At 40.5% G+C, this 18,983-nt stretch overlaps 2 protein-coding genes across 6 annotated transcripts in view; one reads left to right on the top strand and one right to left on the bottom strand.

Annotated features, from left to right (window-relative positions):
- Positions 1-2,693: 2,693 nt before the first annotated feature.
- ZNF891 (zinc finger protein 891) lies at positions 2,694-13,947 on the bottom strand. Of its 4 annotated transcripts, XM_077159482.1 has the most exons (4): positions 13,772-13,881; positions 7,677-7,785; positions 3,534-5,303; positions 2,694-2,893 (listed from the first exon to the last, which is right to left on the bottom strand). In XM_077159482.1, exons 3-4 carry the CDS (start codon positions 5,230-5,232, stop codon positions 2,844-2,846), a joined length of 1,749 nt encoding a protein of 582 aa, XP_077015597.1. In that variant the 5' UTR covers positions 5,233-5,303; positions 7,677-7,785; positions 13,772-13,881; the 3' UTR covers positions 2,694-2,843. The 4 variants fall into 4 exon arrangements, with proteins under 4 accessions (XP_077015597.1, XP_077015595.1, XP_077015596.1 ...); XM_077159480.1 differs by lacking the exon at positions 7,677-7,785 and having other exon boundaries at positions 3,534-5,195; positions 13,772-13,947; XM_077159481.1 differs by lacking the exon at positions 13,772-13,881 and having other exon boundaries at positions 7,677-7,896.
- A 196-nt stretch (positions 13,948-14,143) lies between these two features.
- Positions 14,144-18,983, top strand: part of ZNF10 (zinc finger protein 10) — a 47,439-nt gene continuing 42,599 nt past the window's right edge. The window contains exon 1 of one of the 2 annotated variants that reach the window (XM_077159486.1): positions 14,144-14,295. The gene's annotated coding sequence lies outside the window, so the exon portion shown is untranslated. The remainder of the gene's footprint in view (positions 14,296-18,983) is intronic. The other variant, XM_077159487.1, reaches the window with a different exon arrangement.

Raw genomic sequence — 18,983 nt, 5'->3', positions numbered from 1 at the left:
ATTAAGAAACAGAATTACATGTATTGACATGGGAATTTAAGTTTAAAAAGATGGAATGAAAGGTATGACTCAATTCTTATAAAAAAATATTTGTATACACACAGAGTAAAGTCTGACAGAATGCACACTTAGCTACCATGTCAAATTTCTAAGGCAGTAAACTCTCGGAAGGAGGAGGAAAAGAGTCCCTTCTGGATAGAGCAGAGTTTATTTACATTTTTTTCTAATATGTATACATTACTTTTGCAGCTAAAAATCACCAATAAAGTTATTTTTTTTCCTTTTTTCAAAAATAGGATACTATGGCATCTGCATAGAAAACATATTGGAACAAAGTAAGTTGTGATTCAGGGAAACCAGTTATAAAACCCTTGAAAGAAAATCCAGGTGAGATATGCTTGGTGAGACTATGCTTGAGTCTGTACCTGCTGCTGGGCCAGGATCTAACTAGTACATTAAATTCCATTCCCTAATGAAGCAGAGTCCAGTCTTCTGCTGAGAGCTGCCAAGATGCTCTCCTCACCCATGGGGCACGTGCACTTGGGTTAATTCTCTAAACACTGCCTGCTGCTTCTGCACCTACCAGGGCTACTAACGCCTCAAGAACAAAAGGAATACTTGGTTCTATAGCATGACTGCAGGCTCTCTGTTCCAAGCTATCTATGAATCCTGTTAGAACTAAGTACCCATCATCTTCTAAGACTTCTGGAATTTAATCCAGCCTCCCTCCAATTTTAATTTTTGCTGGTCCAATGTCTCAGGCCACCCTGAGCTCTGATCCTATTATTTCTATCAAAACTGTCATCACAACCTTCTGTATAATTCCTCATGGCCCAGCCACAAACCCCAAACTCCTGTCTTTCCTGGAAATTGTTTCCATAGTGCCCTCTGGAATCCCCCTAAGTGATAGTTGTTCAAATTCTAAATTATGTCCCTAAACATTCCCTTTCATTAACTTAAAACAACCTCCTCAACAACAATCATATTAAAGAGGTTAATTCTCATATACCCCATCTGGTTTGGACAATTAGATCAAAGTCCTCCTTGCTCCCTGATACTGCTTCTAACCATTGCAGTCTCTTGTAAAAACTCTCCTTCTGTGAAGCTCATATCATCTAGCTATATCACTTTTCCCTCTTTGCTGTTATCATCTCTCCAACTAAACTCTCCTCATTCACTTAAGACTTTGCTTTGCTGTCTTTTCCACTGAAGGCCCTCCTTATAAATTGAAGGACTTTTACCTCGGTCACTAAAGCCCCCGACTATTTTTTCATCTATCTGGTGGCAGGTAATCTTGCCACCAAACCTACAATCCATGTCATGTCTATATTTCACTGACCAGGAGCAAGGGAAATGGCTACCCATGAGTAAAAGTAGGGTAGGCTAGGAGTTTTCTAATAGGACACATTGCTACCCCAGGCAAAACTGGGGTTGTCAGTAAGGAAGAAGGAGGAAATGTATGTTAGGATCTACCACTGGGCTAGAAAGCAGCTCTTAATAAACATCAAAAAACAAAAACATTATATAGGCCAGAAACTCTGACAACAATGCTGTTAACTTAGATAGAAATATTAAAAGGAATTAAACCAATCTGTCCCTTCCTTGTTTCTTTTTGAGAAAATGGTAGAAGTATCCTGCCTTGCAGCAAACTTTAGCAAATCTTATTTCCACTCCAGGTATCTCTATCCCTTCAGAAATTTTATACTATTGACTAATGTTCATTTTATGTCTATGTATTTAATCTCATTATACTGGATCTATCACATTTGGATTTAAACATGTTCTAGTCTCTCATATTTTAAAAAATACTTTGCCTGAACGAATCTCTCTTCAGCTGCTACCCTTTCTCCTAGTATTCAAACCTTTAAGAGTTATCTATATTCAGTCTCAGTCTTTACTTTCTCATCTTTTAGTTATTCCTCAATTCATCCCAATCTAACACCCATCCTGAACATGCTACTGCATTATGTCCCAGTAAGGTCACCAGTGATCTTCACATTGCTGTAAGATATTTTTACTTTTAAAGACTTCATTTACTTGATCTCTCAATAGCATTTAAAACAACTGTTCTTTCCTTTTGTTTGTCTTAGTTCAGCAGTACTCCATGCCCCCTGATTTTCCTCATTTCTACTATGGTTCCTTTTTAAATTCTACTTAAATAAAGGAGTTCTTCAGGGTCAGTAGTAGGCACTCTTTTTTTCTTCACTTCATTTTTCCTATGCAATCTTAGTTACCTCCATACACAGTATTGTAGTCTGGATAATCATGTCCCTAAAATTTATACTCCATCTATACAACATCTGAGGTCCAGACCTGCATATAAACTGTTCATCTGTATGTCTCACAACCTTATTAAGTTAACATGATTAAACTGCAATTGCCACTTCATCCTTCCACCATACGCTCCTCTTTCTGTATTGTTTCTTAGAATATTAGGGGTAATATGGTATCTACAAGATAATGTAGCAAAACTTCAAGGGCTCCACCTATCATTTGAAATTAGTAACTGCCCCCCTGAGAATTCTCTATTTCCAACACTGAAATGTTGAGATTTCCTTCTTCTCTAATCACTTGCTCTCAGTTTATCTCATCTTTAAGTATAAAAATTGTCAGCATTCTCTTCCATTCTTTCTCTTCTATATTCCTGTGAGAATTTGTGCATCCAGTATAAAATGTTTAACTCTACAAACCTCTATGGTTTTGTTTTTTTTTTAAACAAGGCAACTACATTCACGGATTTTTTTTTTTAATTCATATACATTTTCTCAGATATCCAGGTATAAACAGTGCAAGACTGGCACAGTTACTTAAAGTTGCCTTTGGGGAACCCAGATCTCTTTCTTCTACATCATCCTTGGGCTGTGATTGTCATTCTCAGGGTCACAAGATGGATCTTCCAATTCCAGGAATGGTAAATTCAAGGACAGAAAATGGAGAAGACAGAAAGGCAAAGTGCAAAATACAAAAAGAACAAAACAGTTAGGGCTGTTCCCAGTGAAACTAGCCTTTTCTCAGTTGACCAGAAAGGGGGGATATGGCTAATGCTGGCTGCAAGGAGGCTGAGATAAGTTTTCTAACCAGAAGCATTGCTATCTTGATCTAAAATGGGGTTCGTTAGTAAGGAAGAATGAACTGAATGTTTCATTGGTTATTCATAGTACCTGCCCCACCGGATCAGAAAGCTATTTTCAGGATAATACCAATAAAGTCAAATCATATAGTCTAGACACTCTGAATACAACACAGTTAACTTAGAAATCAATATTTAAAAGGTAAATAAAATATCTTCATACCTCAGACATTAAAAATACATAATTCTAAGTAACTCCTGGGTAAAAAAAAAAGTCATAATAGCTATTAGTATCAGAACTAAGGCAAAATTAACATATCAAAATTGGTATTTGTGTAGCTAAAGTGTTTAGAGGACCATTTAGAGCCCTTCATGCTTATATTATAGAACAAATCCTGAAATAATGAACCTCGCATCCACCTTAAGACAATACAAAAGGCAATTACACATTCATAGTACTTACAGAGTTTTTCTCTCCCAGTATGAATTTTCTTGTGTATAATAAGTGAAGAGCTCTGACTGAAGGCTTTTCCACATTGAATACATTTGTAGGGTTTCTCTCCAGTGTGAGTTCTTACATGTCTCCTAAGGGAAGAGGAAACACTGAAGGCTTTCCTACATTCTTTACACACATAGGGTTTTTCTCCAGTATGAGTTCTCACATGCATTCTAAGAGATGAAAGACCACTAAAAACTTTCCCACAGTCACTGCATTCATAAAGATTCTCTCTAGTGTGTATTTTCTTATGTACCTTGAGGTGAGAGCTTGTGTTAAAGGCTTTTCCACAGTCACTGCATTCATAGAGTTTCTCCCCAGTGTGTATTCTCTTGTGAACTATAAGGTAAGAGCTTGTGCCAAAGCATTTCCCACACTGATTACACTCATAAGGTCTCTCCCCAGTGTGAGTTCTCAAATGAGCCTTAAGAGATGTTTTCTGACTAAAAGCTTTCCCACATTGATTACAAACATAAGGCTTCTCTCCTGTGTGAGTTCTGACATGTCTCCTTAGGGTTGAGGAATCATTGAAGACTTTCCCACATTCCTTGCATTCATATTGTTTTTCATCCATGTGACTTCTCTCATGCAAAATAAGATTAGAAACTTTTCTGAAGGCTTTTCCACACTGATTACATTCATATTTCTCTCCAGTATGAGTTTGCCCCTGTTGATTAAGGGATGGATGATGACAAAAGGTTTTATCATTTTTGTTGCATTCATAGGGATTCTCCATCATATAAAAATTGTTATATATAGGAAGCATATTATGTTGGAAGTGTATACCACACCTGGAGCATGTATATGCTTTTTGTGCCATTTGGGCTCTTTCAGCCTCCCATAGAGCTGTATCATATTCAGGACTTTCACATAGCTTCTCACTTAGAGAGATTTTTTGATAATTGTTTAGAATTGAATTATATTTTAAACAAACAATATCGGACTCATATTTATGGCATTGTTTACTGGTGGAAACTTTCTGTGAAAAAACAAGTTTTGAGCTAAATTTAGAGTTTCCCTCAAATTCATGATAGTCAGAGACTCTCTCTTGAGATGCTGCTTTCTTTTGCGTGAATGGCACTTGCCTCAAATATCCCTCTGGGATCAGTTGCTGTTTTCTGATCTTATGGCACTCCCAGTCTTCTCCTAATAGAGAGGACCAGTAATCATCCATTGTGAATCCTATCATTTTCATTCCCTTGGATGGTTTATCCGCCAAACTACTTTGCTTAGGAAGTGATTCTTTGGTTTTAAGTTGAATCTCCCAGTCTGGATGGATGCTTTGAGGAACTCTCCTTTTCATAACTCTCTCTTCTTGATCATACTGGGAGACCAAAGTAAACCTGCATAATTGATATTTTACTAAGGCAAGATTTTTATAGTTTTCTGACATCACTTCTCTGTATAGACTTCTCTGAGTAGGGTCCAGCATCACCCACTCCTCCTTGGTGAACTCCACAGACACATCTTTGAAGGTCACTGGTTCCTGTAACCACGTTGTCACAAATTCAGCAACCATGCTTTCCTCAGCATTTCCCACATGAAAACAGGCAGTGTCCTGTGTAGGCAGAACCCATGTGGGGGACAGGCCATTGGCTGCCATCTTGTGAGTCTGAAAATGACATCTACCTGGAGAATAGGGCAGAGAGATTAAGATTTCCCTCATTTCTCTGGATCAATCAGGGCAGTGACGCATCTTACCAGGACTAGTTCTTGATGTTTCTGTACATGTTCTCCCTGTAGCCAGAGGTTCAAGTAAAGAAAGGTGGAAACAGAGCCCCATTGGAGGCAAGGTGAAAAAAAAATTGTATACCCTTATCCCACACACCTCCCAGCAAGGTCTCTCCAGCTTACAAATCTTTATTGGGTTTGTAATGATATGCAATATATGCTCATTCCTGGTTCTCTCCAAGAACTGCCAACTTAGTTATTTACACTGCCTTCTCCTGCAGACTCCTCAGTCAAGGATCAAAAGAATGCCTAGAGTGTATGATAGTGACTAAATGTACAAATTTAAAAAATGTTTTTGCATGAGGAAGAACAAAAGAATGTCATTACTGCAGTGTGATGAAAATAGATGGTACTTAATAGTTTAAATTTCAACTAATGTGAGACTAAAGCAAAAAATGTTTATTTGGTACAAATCTATACTTTGACTAGTGCATCTCCTAATATAACTTATGTAGATAGTTGATTGAACACCTTAAGTACATGGAACTTTGTATAGGACATGAGATTTTGTTGGTTTGTCCAGGTGATGCCCTGATGAATCCCAGAGTGATTTGATCAGTGAGTGGGAAAGTATTTGCAAAGTCCCCTTCGGGGAATGGTGAGAACGGGGAAAAACTCAACTTCCCCAAGTTGAATTCTTGATATCCTCACAAGCAGTGTGGACAATGAAAGCTATAGGCTGAGCCCCCAGTCTGGGGGTTTGTTAATATGAAACTTAACCCCACAGGGGACAGGTCAAGCCTACTTAAAATTAAGCCTGAGAGTCACCCCCAAGGGAACCTCTTTTGTTGCTCAGATGTGGCCTCTCTCTCCAGCCAGCACAGTGGGTGGACTTAGCGCCCTCCCCCTGTCTACATGGGACAGAAAATCCCAGAATGAGCTGACATTCAGCATGAAGGGATTCAGAAAAACTCTAGAATGAGCTGAGACCCAGCATCGGGGGATTGAGAGAACCTTCTTGGGGGGGGGGGGGGGAAGAGTGGGATGAGACAAAGTTTCAATGGCTGAGAGATTCCAAACAGAGTTGATAGGTTAACCTGGAGGTTGTTCTTATGCATTAAGTAGATATCAACTTGTTAGTCAAGATGTCATGGAGAGGCTGGAGGGAGCTGCCTGGCGATGTGGAGCTGTGTTCCAGTAGCCATGTTTCTTGATGATGATTGTATGATATAACTTTCACAATGTGACTGTGTTATTGTGAAAACTTTGTGTCTGATGCTCCTTTTATCTACCCTGTCAACAGGTGAGAGGAACATATGGAATAAAAATAAATAATAGGGGGAACAATTGTTAAAATAGATTTAGTTTGAAATGCTACTGATCAATGAAAGGGATCAGTAAGGGGTAGGGCCTGTAAAATTTTTTTTTTGTTTATTTTTCTGTTGTCTTTTTACTTCTTTTTCTGAATTGATGCTAATGTTCTGGGAAATAATCATGATGAATATGCAACTATGTGATGATATTGTGAATTGCTGAGTGTATGTGTTGGGAATGTTTGTTTCTTGTAATTTTTTTAATAAAAAATTTTTTAAAAAGAAAAAATAAAATAGGGGGAACAAATGTAAAAATAAATTGAGTAGATTAAAATGCTGGTGAGCAATGAAAGGGAGGGGTAAGGAGTATAGTATGTATGAATTTTTTTTGTTTTCTTTTGATTTCTTTTTCTGAATTGATGCCACTGCTCTATAAAATGACCATGCTGATGAATAAGCAATTATGTGATAAAAAAAGAATGTTCATATTGTATGTTGATTGGTTTTATTAATAAAATTAAAAAACAAAAAAAAGAATCAGGGCTGCTGGAGCACAGCTCTACAGTTTCGGGTACTTCCCTCCAGCCTCTCCAATACACCATAAACTAAAAAGGGATGTCTATATAGTGTGTGGGAGTGGCCTCCAGGATAACCTCTCACTCTGAAAACTCTCAGCTGCTGACACTTTATTTTGTCTCATTTCTCTCTTCCCCTTTTTGGTCAGAACTTTCCCAGTCCCATGATGCCTGCTCCTGGCTTATCCTGGGAGTCATGTCCCACGTTGCCAGGGAGACTTTCTCCCCTGGGACATGTCTCACATGGGGGGGGAGGGCAGTGAGTTCACCTGCTGAGTTGCCTTAAAGAGGCCATATCTGAGCAGCAAGGGAGGTTCTCTGGGGGTGACTCTTAGGCATATGTGGTAGTTGGGTTCAGGTGTCAATTTGGCCAGGTGAAGGTGCCTAGTTCTGTTGCTGTGGACGTGAGCCAATGGCATGTGAACCTCATCTGTTGGTGATTACATCTGCAGTGGCTAGGAGGTGTGCCTGCTGCAATGAATGATGTTTTATTTAACTGGCTGGTACTTAAATGAGACTCAACGTAGCACAGCCCAAGCAGCTCAGCCTACCTCATCTCAGCACACGCAGCTCAGCCCAGGTCTTTGGAGATGCAGAAAAATCATCCCAGGAAAAGTTGTTGGAACCCAGAGGCCTGGAGAGAAGGCCAGCAGAGATGCCCTGTGCCATCCCATGTAAGAAAGAAACTCAGTTGAAAGCTGCCTTTCCTCTGAAGAACTATACATTTTTAACTAAATAAATCCTTTTGTTAAAAGCCAAAAAAAACAAAAAAGTCATCATTACTTTAAAAAAAAAAAGTTCAAGAAAATGAGTAAAAAACATATGGTTATTTAACATGTTTCATGCATAGTCTGCAACTTTCCTGTAATGGAAAAATAATTTTCCTGCTGAACACAAGTGTTTTAGTTAAATTTGTGTTCTGTGTAAAACCTTAGTATTTGTCTGAATGACCTTACCTATAGTAAGAATGACGATCTCACTGTTCTACTAAAGACTTTCTGAAGTTGTTAGAGGTAGTGCTATGGTTTTCAAACACATGTTCATTTGAATACCTCCAACTTAATCTCTCTCCCAAAAGGCCACATTTTCTTATGATAATTTGTTTTATCTAAAACTTGAATGTAATCAAGAGACAAAGGAAGGAGCAAGGCCTTGTTCTAAATTTGGGTGTGAGGCCCTAAAAGTATTTACAATTTGGGCAGTATAGTACTTTCCAGCATAATTTTAATAATGGCCTCAATATACAACAGCAAAACAATGAATATATAGTATGAATACAAAAAGATACATGCTTGAAGACATCAAAGATCATAAAATCGATGAGAGAATTCACTATGCTAATATTTCTAAAGTACCTAGTTTTTGGAAATTAGTTAACTTTCAAATGCAAGCCTTCTCAGTATTATGCTTCAACCAGAATTCAGTTGTAATGCACAAAATTATAAAAATGACATGTTTTTTAAGGCACAAATCTTTGACAGGTAAATTCTACATTCCTAATACAGAATCAGTAGGTCTGTTGCTTTAGCATAAGTTGTATATAAATTGTCTTCTTTGTTCATTGCTGTATTCTCAGCACCAAAAACAGTCCCAGCATGTGGCAGACACTTAAAAGTATCTCTTGAATAAAGTGCATAAATCTATGACAAAGTTTTATGGAAGGAGGTAGTTTCACCCACAGCCTTCATTCAGAAGAAAGCAAAATCAGAAATGTAGGCTTCCTCTTCAAGAAAGGAAATCATTTTGCATTCTGGTTAAAGTTGTTAGGCTAAGAATGTTGCTATGGGTCCTTTCCTTCTTGATGATTTTATTTTTTAGTTACAGAAGTAACTATGGAGATTAAACAACTTTAATAAACAAAAGGAAAGACTATTTGAATAAATGGAGAATCAACTATGGATGGTAAGACTATTATATAAAGATTTTACTTTTTTTCAAACTAGAATTGCATTGGGATTTTGATTAATCTATATATTCAGTAGAAATTTCTTCTACCATGACAAGCTGATTTTTAAAGTTTTATGGGCTTTGAATGGATTGTATGGTATGTGAATATATCTCAATAAAACTGCTCGAAGAGAAAAAAGTTTTACAGAAAAGTTAATATATATGAATAAAAAAGATTATTAAAAGAAAACAAAGCTTTGCTGCATTATACTTCAGAATTCATAATAAAGCTCTGGTAATTTAAACAGAATGATAGTGGGACAATGATAAAAAAAATAATTTTGTAAACAGACTAACTGGTAGTTAGACTTTTAGAACATCATAAAACATCATAAATGACATAAAATAGCATTTTAAGTCAGTGGGGGAAGAATGAACTGTCAATAGTGGTATCAGGACAAATCGCTTCCTATTTGGGAAAAAGGTAAATCCTCCCTCACACATTTACAGATTCCAAATGGATTAAATATGTCAATATATGTCTAATAGGAATTCTAGAAGTGGACAGAGGGATTAGAACAGAAGCAGTATTAAGAGATAATGGATGTTTATATAAAAAACCAAGTTATAAATCCTTAATCTGAAAATTTATATTCCACCAGCCATACAGAATAAATTTTTAAAATCCACAATATACATAGAGAATAAACTAGAGCATCGGGGATAATGAGCAAAATTTAAAAGTTACCAGGGAGAAAAAAACAATCTACAAGAGATTCCAATTATACTGAATATAGACGTCTCAGCTACAAAGATAGAGAACAGAAGACTATGCACCAATGTCATCAAAGTAATGAAGGAAAACAATGTCAACCTATAATTCAATACTGGAATAAAGTCTGAGAACAATATGAACATTATCATGTTCATATATAACATGAGATAAATGTCTGAGGTACTTACCACTCACAGACAGTTCCAGAAGGAACCACTAAAAGGATGTTCTTTGGGAAGAAAGGAAATTGAACTCAGATGACAAAATAAAGGACTTCATAAGAAACAAAGCAATGTAGGGGTCAAAAATAATCAAACCTCAAAGCAAGAATTATAACCTCAGAAGATGGTTATAATGAGAGAAATGTGAAGTGAAACAAAATTCAGATATAATTTCTCACTTAGATTGAAAACATAAAAGTATGACCGCACACTCTGTAAAAGCAGCTGTGAAAGACTTTAGATTTTAAAAGAGACTTTAAGTTGTATGTGTATGTATCTTATTTGGACCATGAATCAAAATCTTTTTTTTAACATTTGAAATAAAAAAATTTTAACACTGCCTATATATTTTCTATTAAATAATTTGGTACCTATGATATTTCCTGATTGTTTTTTAAAGGAGTCCTTATCATTCAGAAATAAATTCTGAAATATACTTTAGACTTGCTTCAAAATAATATTTTAAAATAATCATTTAAATTAGTATTAAATCATATTTAAAATGTTTTGTAAATTTCCTTAAATGTTAAAAAATAATAAAAATAATGCACTGGGATAGGAAATGTGTAAGGGAGCTTGAGCAAACAAGATTGGCCATGATTTGATAGTTGAAGTTGAGTGATGGGTAGAAGGGTTGTCATACTATTCTTTTTGTATTGTATATGTCTGTTTTCATAATAAAGTAAAAAAATATCAGAGGCATTTCATCCATGAAACAATAACATTTTATAAAAAAACATGTATATTTTTAATCATAAAATAAAAGGTCTTAGGAAATTAAAAAATTATAGCAAAAAATTATTTAAGGGTTAGAAGATCAAGCTGAAACACTCTTCTAGAAAGCAGATCCAAAATAAAAAATGAGCAATGAGAAAACGTAGGACAATTATATAATCAGTTCTGAAGGTACAATTCCAGATTATTCAGTTTCAGAAAGAAAGGAGAAAATGAGAGGAGAAAAGCAAACAAATATAGGGAAGATTCCTAAAAACAACTGAGGGTATCTAAGGATTGAATAGACCCACAAAGTTTTTCTAAAATGGATTTTTTAAAAGTCTGAATCTAAAAGATATCATTATGAACTTTTTGAATATCACAGATAAAACAAATGAACCTAGACACTAATTTCAGAGATATACAAATAGGGTATATATAAAGAAATTGTAAGAATGTGGAATATGACATCTAAACAGCTACACAACTCCATCTCCTTTCTAGGTTCCCCTGCTTTCAAAATTCTGAGAAAAAAATAATTTCCCATCCAGGACTTCTATATTAGCCCAAAGTAGCATGCAAATGTGGGGACAAAATAAAGTCATTTCTAGATGTAGACAATCTAAAGTATCATATGATAGTCCAGGAAAGTAGTAAGATTGTAATCTACCAAAAAGGAAAAAAAGTTTTCAGCAAAACAGAGATCCAAGCTAGACAGAGATGAGGGGATGGATGAGGGTCAAGAGGAAATCCCAATAAAAAGTATGCCTAGGTAATCAGTCTTAGATAGTAAGTAGGCCAGGAGGCTCCTGGGTAGGGGGACAGGGTATATGTTCAGGAGAAGAAAAAAAAAAAGAGGTGTGATAGGTTTGACCTTGAGGGTGATGGAATGGACAGGCAGTTAAATAGCTTCAAGAAATATTAAGCTAATGAAAATAAAAGGAACGATTATTAAAAAGAGGAAAATTACATTAAAAAAGAAACGGTTAGCATTGGCTCAGCAGTAAAGACTGTAAGTCATCACAATGAAAACAATGAACATAGATTTAAGCAAAAATTGTGCGAGGGCTATATTACAACATTTATAATATAATTATATTGTGATTTAAGGATGTACATGCAGAAAAGAAAGGCAGGGTGTAACAGTGAAAACTCTCATGTGACGCAGTAAGAAGTCTCAAATTGATGAATGAAAAACACTGAAGACTGTTTAAAAACCTTAAGAACACTGTTGCCACTGGGAAGAGAGGGAGTGAGGGAGGAGGGGCTTGCTGTTTTTCCGAGGGTTGTAGTATGGTTGACTTTTTAAAAATGTATACACAAATTCTCGCCTGCCACACCAGAGACCTGGGTTTGATTCCCAATCCATGAGCTTCCAGAAAAATTTCAACAAATAGTGCTGCAATAAAGGGACAGTCACATGGAAAAAGAATGAAATGTGATCTCCACCATACAGTATACAAAAAAAGGGATACGCATGTTTTTGCTGAGAAAAACTGAAGAGAAAATAAGTGAATTAAGTATTCAAATCAAGAACTAGAAGAACATTAACAAAGTAATCTAAAACAAGAGAAACGCAAACATTATGGAACAGAAAACGAAAACACAAAAATCACTATAATAGTATGAACTTATGCCAACAAATGTGAAAATTTCGATATGAACAATTGTCTAGAAAAACTTAAGTGCCAAAAGTTGAATTACAAATACAAAACCCAAATTAATATAATTAAAAATGGAATCAGCAAGCAAATATCACCAAATGTTCTGCACTCTGCAAACTTCCAAAGGAAAAATCGTTCTTCCTAAGTAAACTCTTCATAGCGTAGAGGAGAAAAAAAGCTATGCTGCAAAACTTATTCGAGACTTGTAAAAAAAAATTGTAATGACATTGGGCCAGGATTGTACAAAGAAAAATTAAAGAACAAAAGCCATCAATGTGTTCCATCTCATTAAAAAATTAAGTGGTTAAAATGGATTCAGGAAAAGATACTGAAAAAATAAACGACATTGAAGGCGCACCTAGCTGCTCTCACTTTCCCGCCTGGCCCTGCGTCTACAGCTGTCCACCCCCCCCCGTGCTCCCTGAGCGCAGCCCCCAGGCCACCCACCGACCCCTCGGCACATCTCGGGCCTCCGCGTTTCCCCGCGCACTTCCCGGCCTCCGCGTTTCCCGCTCCCCCACGGGCTTCCCGGGCCTCCGCGTTCCCCGCTCCCCCACGGGCTTCCCGGGCCTCCGCGTTCCCCGCTCCCTCGCGCACTTCCCGGCCTCCGCGTTTCCCGCTCCCCTCAGGACTTCCCGGGCCTCCGCGTTCGCCGCTCCCCCACGGGCTTCCCGGGCCTCCGCGTTCCCCGCTCCCCCACGGGCTTCCCGGGCCTCCGCGTTCCCCGCTCCCCCACGGGCTTCCGGGCCTCCGCGTTCCCCGCTCCCCTCAGGGCTTCCCGGGCCTCCGCGTTCCCCGCTCCCCTCAGGGCTTCCCGGGCCTCCGCGTTCCCCGCTCCCCTCAGGGCTTCCCGGGCCTCCGCGTTCCCCGCTCCCCTCAGGGCTTCCCGGGCCTCCGCGTTCCCCGCTCCCCTCAGGGCTTCCCGGGCCTCCGCGTTCCCCGCTCCCCTCAGGACTTCCCGGGCCTCCGCGTTCCCCGCTCCCCCACGGGCTTCCCGGCCTCCGCGTTCCCCGCTCCCCTCAGGGCTTCCCGGGCCTCCGCGTTCCCCGCTCCCCTCAGGGCTTCCCGGGCCTCCGCGTTCCCCGCTCCCCTTAGGGCTCCCCGGCCTCCGCGTTCCCCGCTCCCCTCAGGGCTTCCCGGGCCTCCGCGTTCCCCGCTCCCCTCAGGGCTTCCCGGGCCTCCGCGTTCCCCGCTCCCCCACAGGCTTCCCGGCATCCGCGCTCCCCCCCACGAGGCTTCTCGGGCCGCCGCGGGCCCCGCCTCTGGGCACGGCTCCTCTCCCTTAGTCCCGCTTCCCTTCGATGGCAGAGCCTCGCGCACGGGGTTTAACAGCGCGTTTCCAGGCTGCCTCCGAAGGCGCCGCTCCCCGGCTTCAAGGCGCTCACCTGCCCTCGGGGCGTCGGAACCAGTTTCGGCACCCCCAACCCCGCTCGGCTGCCCCGAGAACAGAAAGAAGCGCAGGTAGCGGCGCCGCCCGGAGGCCAGAAGCCCGAGGCAGGGTCGCGTCCGCGGACGCCCACCCATCAACGCCTCTGCGGAGCCCAGCAGGCGCCCGCGCGCTCCAAGCAGGAACTACAGCTCCCAGCGCCCCCGGCTCGCTCCGCCCCGCGCAGACGTTCCGGGGAGGGGCTGCGGCGCCGAGGGCGCGTCGGACGTGCGCGGCGGCGTGGCGGGGCGGTGCACGAGCTCCTTGAGGCGTCTGCGGCGAGCGGGGACACGGCCTGAGCGGGGCGGGGCGGGCGCGGGGAGAGCGCCGGGAGAGCCCGGGGAGAGCGCCGGGAAAGCGCGGGGCGGGCCCGCACGCCCGGGCCCGCGGTCACTCTCTCGCTCGCTCTCTCACGGAGTCCGGTGCTGCCGCATTGCGTCGCGATTGCCTCTCCCGGTGGCGCCTTCTGGTCGCTCATCGCAGGTACGCGGGGCCGCTGGGTTTTGTGCTGTGGGAATGGTGAGGTTTCCGTTTATCAACCCCATCTTTCGGGTGAGGTTTCCGTTTATCAGCCCCATCTTTCGGGTCAGTGTTATTTTTCTGGGTAGTAATCGTGTTTTTCTCCCTCACGGTGATGCTACCTCCCGCCTGTCCTGCTGCTTTCCCTCGGCCGGGACTTCCCGCGGCCGTGGGCGCGTGGTGGGTGACGAGCGGGCGCTCCTGGGCTCGGTCTGCGGCCGCGCCGGGTGCCGACGGCCTCCCGCACGCCGGGCGCTCCGCGCGTCGGAGCCCGGGGTTGTCGGATCCTGCTCGCATGCGTTTCCCTCAGAAGTGGAAATAGATGGGGAAACGTTTGATGCTCTCTTCTGGCGTCTGCTCAAACGATCAAGCTCTTCTCTGTGGGGGTGGGCGTGTCTTCTTCAAAGCTCCCGAGTTTGGGGGAGACGTCGAGCAACGTCACGCGGGTGTTGGGGTACGCACTGTCGGATTCTGTTCCTAGGCATTGTAGAGAGAGTATGCTGCAGTCATTGACGAAATAGGTCTTCTTTTAATTCATGTTTGCTTGGCAGAATAGACTGGATAGATATTTATTTCTTGGTCTAGTCTAAACAAGATAAGGCTTGGAAATCGTGTAATAAAAAATGTATATTTCAAAGGACTCACCAAAGAAAACATAAGCTCCTAGCCTTTTGAGGGAAAATTCGTGATTTTCTTTGTGGTCTTTTACTATGTTTTCTTTCTTCTTTTTTTTTTTTCATGGGTAGGCACTGGGAAGTGAACCTGGGTCCTCTGGCATGGCAGGCAAGCGTCCTTGCCTGCTGAGCCACCGTGGCCCGCCCTTCTTTCTTTTTTTTTTAAAGTTTACTTCATACTGAAGTTGTTTTGGTCGTTTTTCTCAAAATTATCCATTTCACCAGTATTTTTAGTGTTTAGGATAAAGCAGGTTTATGTGTGGTCCTTTTAAAAAATAAATTATTCATATGTAGCTCCTAGCTTCATCATTTTCAGTTTTGTTTTTAATAGGTAGGTTAACTGGAGGCATGTTGATATATGTAAAACTAATCAAAACTATACACTAGCATCTAGGATATATACATATGTTAATATAGATATCATCTTGCATTTAGATGAACATAAAGATTACGTAGATCCCACCGATGTGTGTGGAGAAAGTGAAGAATTTCAGCTCTAGCTATGCTTTAGTGGCAGAAGGAGGCTGTAACAGCAGCAGGAATGTGAAAGGGAAGGCAGAATGTAGCTTGCCAAACGAACAAGTTTTCGATGGTTGGAGATTGGCTGCAGTTCACTGTCTGCTGGGAGCTCCGTAATACAGCTCCTTCCTACCCGGTTAACCTGCCACGGCACCGTGCTAGCAGGTATCTGTGACCTAACACGTCTGTTCCTCTTTTGAATTGCTACTTTTCCTCCTTTCAAAGCCTCCTAGACTTACATACACTTCTTTCTCTTCTTGAAAATTGCTTTTCTCTCTTCTTGAAATTTTTCATTTGTTCCCTCATTCCTTTTCTCCGCTCATATTTATACCTGCGTGTCAGCATTTTATACAAACCTTGTTCTGGAAGTTCTGCTTAGGGCAATACAGTATTTAGATAGATATGTGGTATGCTTTTTGGAAAGGAGATGAGAGAATTATCATTATTAGTAATGATTAAATGTATCCCAAGGAACTGCAAGAGGTTTAAATACCATTAATGAGTTTTTAGTAGTGACTGAAAAAGAAACATGCTGAGAAGTTGCTTTTCTCTCCTTGGTCACAAATTAGCAATCTTTTTATTTATTGTTCTTTAATTGTGAGATATAAAATATACAAAAAAACATCAAATTTCCAAGTACATTTTAACAAGTAGTTACAGAACAAATTTTAAAGTTTGGTATGGGTAACAGTTCCACGATTTTTCATTTAGCTCCTCCAAGACCAGTCCAGGGACCCATCTAGAGGTTTTAGGTTTCTGGAAAGTTAATGTAGTACATGGAACTTTTGTAGAATCTTGTATATTGCCCTACGTGTTGTTTAGGATTGCCTGGAATGGTTTTGGTTGGGGTTTGGCAAGTTATGATAGGTAGCAGAGTCTAACTGTTGCATGTGTATGAGTGACCTCCAGAATAGCCTCTTGACTCTATTTTAACTCTCTCAGCCGATGACACCTTATTTGTTACACTTCTTTTCCCCCTTTTGGTGAGGATGGCATTGTTGATCCCCCGGTGCCAGGGAGAGGCTCATCCCTCGGAGTCATCTCCTGTACCTCCAGGGAGACTTTCGCCCCTGGATGTGATGACCCACCAAGGTGGGGGGGCAATTATTTCACTTGCAGAGGTGGGCATAGAGAGAGAGAGGCCACCTCTGAGCAACAAAAGAGGTCCTCCAGACATAGCACATCTTTTGTAAAAGAATTCTATTCATAATAACAAAAAATACCTAATGTTATTATAACTAGAAATATACATAAACTATATATGAGGAAAACCTCAAACCTTACTGAGAAATATGAAAGAAGAATGAAAGATGAATAGGAATGAGAACAGTTCTAAAATTTGTTTATAGATTAAATTCATTTACCAATTAAATTGGATTTTATTATTTGGATTATTTTAAAACAACATGCACTTTGTTCTTCCCTTTATATCTTTGTGCTTCTCAAAAATTTTGTAGAAGTGGCTCATTCTTCTTTGCAGTTTAACTGGAAAAATTTTCTGTTTTGGGAGAAATACTCTTTGAAATGATGGGTGTGGTAGTTAGGGTCAGGTGTCAACTTGGCCAGGTGAAAGTACCTAGTTCTGTTGCTGTGGACATGAGCCAATGGCACATGAACCTCATCTGTCACTGATTACATATGCAGTCAGCTAGGAGGCATGCCTGCTGCAATAAATGATGTTTGAGTTAATTGGCTGGTGCTTAAATGAGAGAGCACAAGGTAGCACAGCCCAAGCAGCTCAGCGTACCTCATCTCAACACTCGCAGCTCAGCCCAGGCGTTTGGAGTTGCAGAAAGAAATCACCCCGGGGAAAGCTGAAGATTGATTACTGTTCCGGCAAGAAGCTGGAACATGGCCCCAAATTCCTGAAGTCTGGTGTCATGGTCAGGTTCTTGTGTCAGCTTGGCCAGGTGTTGGTACCTGTTCAGTTGGGCAAGTGTGGCCTGTCTGTTGCTATGGGGACATCTCATAGAATTAAATCATGAGCATGTCAGCTACATCCACAGCTGATTCCATTTGTAACCAGCCAAGGGGAGTGTCTTCTTTAATGAGTGATGCTTAATCTAATCACTGGAAGCTTTTTAAGGAGGATTCAGAAGAGACAGGCCAGCGAGCCTCTCCTTTGGAGTTCGTCCAGACCCTCGCTTGGAATCATCAGCTTCACAGCCTGCCCTACAGATTTTGAACTCTACGTTCCACGGTTACGTGCATTGTTGATATGATTCCTGGCAAGCTCATGTGTGTTGAGAATTTCTCTGCCTATCTCCCTCCCTCTGGATCATTTTTCTATTCGTGACATGAGACAGTTGTTTTGGGTGTCATTAAGGCAGTGGACACGATGGGTGCTGGAGCTGGCAAGGTCACCAAGTCTGCCCAGAAAGCTCAGAGAGCTAAATGAATATTACCCATAACACCTGCCACCCCAGTCTTACTCAGTGATGGAAGAACAGTCTTAGTACTGTTTGTCTCAATTGGCCGTTTAAGTTTAATAGTAAAAGACTGGTTAATGGTAAAAATGCATCGTAAAACCTTCAGAAGGAAAGGAATGTTTTGTGGGCCATTTGTTTTCGTGTGGCAGTTTTAAGTTATCAGTTTTTAAAATCAGTACATTTTAAAAGGAAACAACGACCGAAAATCTGTCACAGAATTTTGAGACCCATTAAAAAAAACAAAAAATGAAAGTTTAATGAGAAACTGGTGTCTTCTTTTGAAAGGTCACCGTTGATTGAATTGCTTAGGCAAAAAAACTCAAACCATTTCTGGTGTCCCATCTCTGAAATGTGATAATTCAGGGTAAAGTTTTGTTAGGACAGAAATTAGTTTTTTTTCTGTTTTAAGTACTTACTAAAATACAGTGGTTTGTTGGTGCAACCTTGGTTAGTATGGAAAAGCAGAGGGTAACTTGTAATGTTTATAAGCTTCCTTAGGCCAACTTCTATAATAAAGTCCATGTGTTGCATATAGTATGCTTTTGTGTAGTTATGTTTATATCAATAATTGAGTAAATGCTTTTATTGTATCTAGATTCTAGGAAAGATAAAAGGTGCTGGAAATTGAAAAAAGAAAAAACAACCTGATTTTCAAATTTGTGTGGAAATGTAAAGGACCTAGAATGGCCAGAAAACTCTGAATAAAAGAATAAGTTGGAGGGTTAACACTACCTGATTTCAAGTAGTGTTATAAAGCTACAATAATTAAAACAACCTATTATGATAGTAAAGATAAAACAAATAGATCAACAGAATAGAATAAAAAGTCCAGAACTAAACTTACACATATATAACGCAACTGATTCTTCACAAAGACAAGGCAGTGGTGAAAGGATGGCCTTTTCAACAAATTGTGCCTCAAAAAAACCCTCGGATGTGTACCTTGCACCTTATACAAAAAACTACCTTAGTGCTTTGAGGACACAGCACAGCTGCTGAGAGGTTCTCAAATAGTAAATGGCATCATAAG

The sequence above is a fragment of the Tamandua tetradactyla genome, chromosome 5 (genome assembly GCF_023851605.1).
Source record: "Tamandua tetradactyla isolate mTamTet1 chromosome 5, mTamTet1.pri, whole genome shotgun sequence".
NCBI classification, from domain to species: Eukaryota; Metazoa; Chordata; class Mammalia; order Pilosa; family Myrmecophagidae; genus Tamandua; species Tamandua tetradactyla.
This window is presented reverse-complemented; position numbering and strand designations above follow the sequence as displayed.

What these genes read in the sequence shown, in the direction of transcription:
- ZNF891 (XM_077159480.1), bottom strand. Translation starts at nt 13,910, where the DNA reads ATGGGTGGGCGTCCGCGGACGCGACCCTGCCTCGGGCTTCTGGCCTCC. An exon ending in TTCCGACGCCCCGAGGGCAG is followed by an intron (nt 5,196 to 13,771) that starts GTGAGCGCCTTG and finishes CCTATTCTCCAG; the next exon opens with GTAGATGTCATTTTCAGACT. An exon ending in TACTGGGAGAGAAAAACTCT is followed by an intron (nt 2,894 to 3,533) that starts GTAAGTACTATG and finishes TGGAATTGGAAG; the next exon opens with ATCCATCTTGTGACCCTGAG.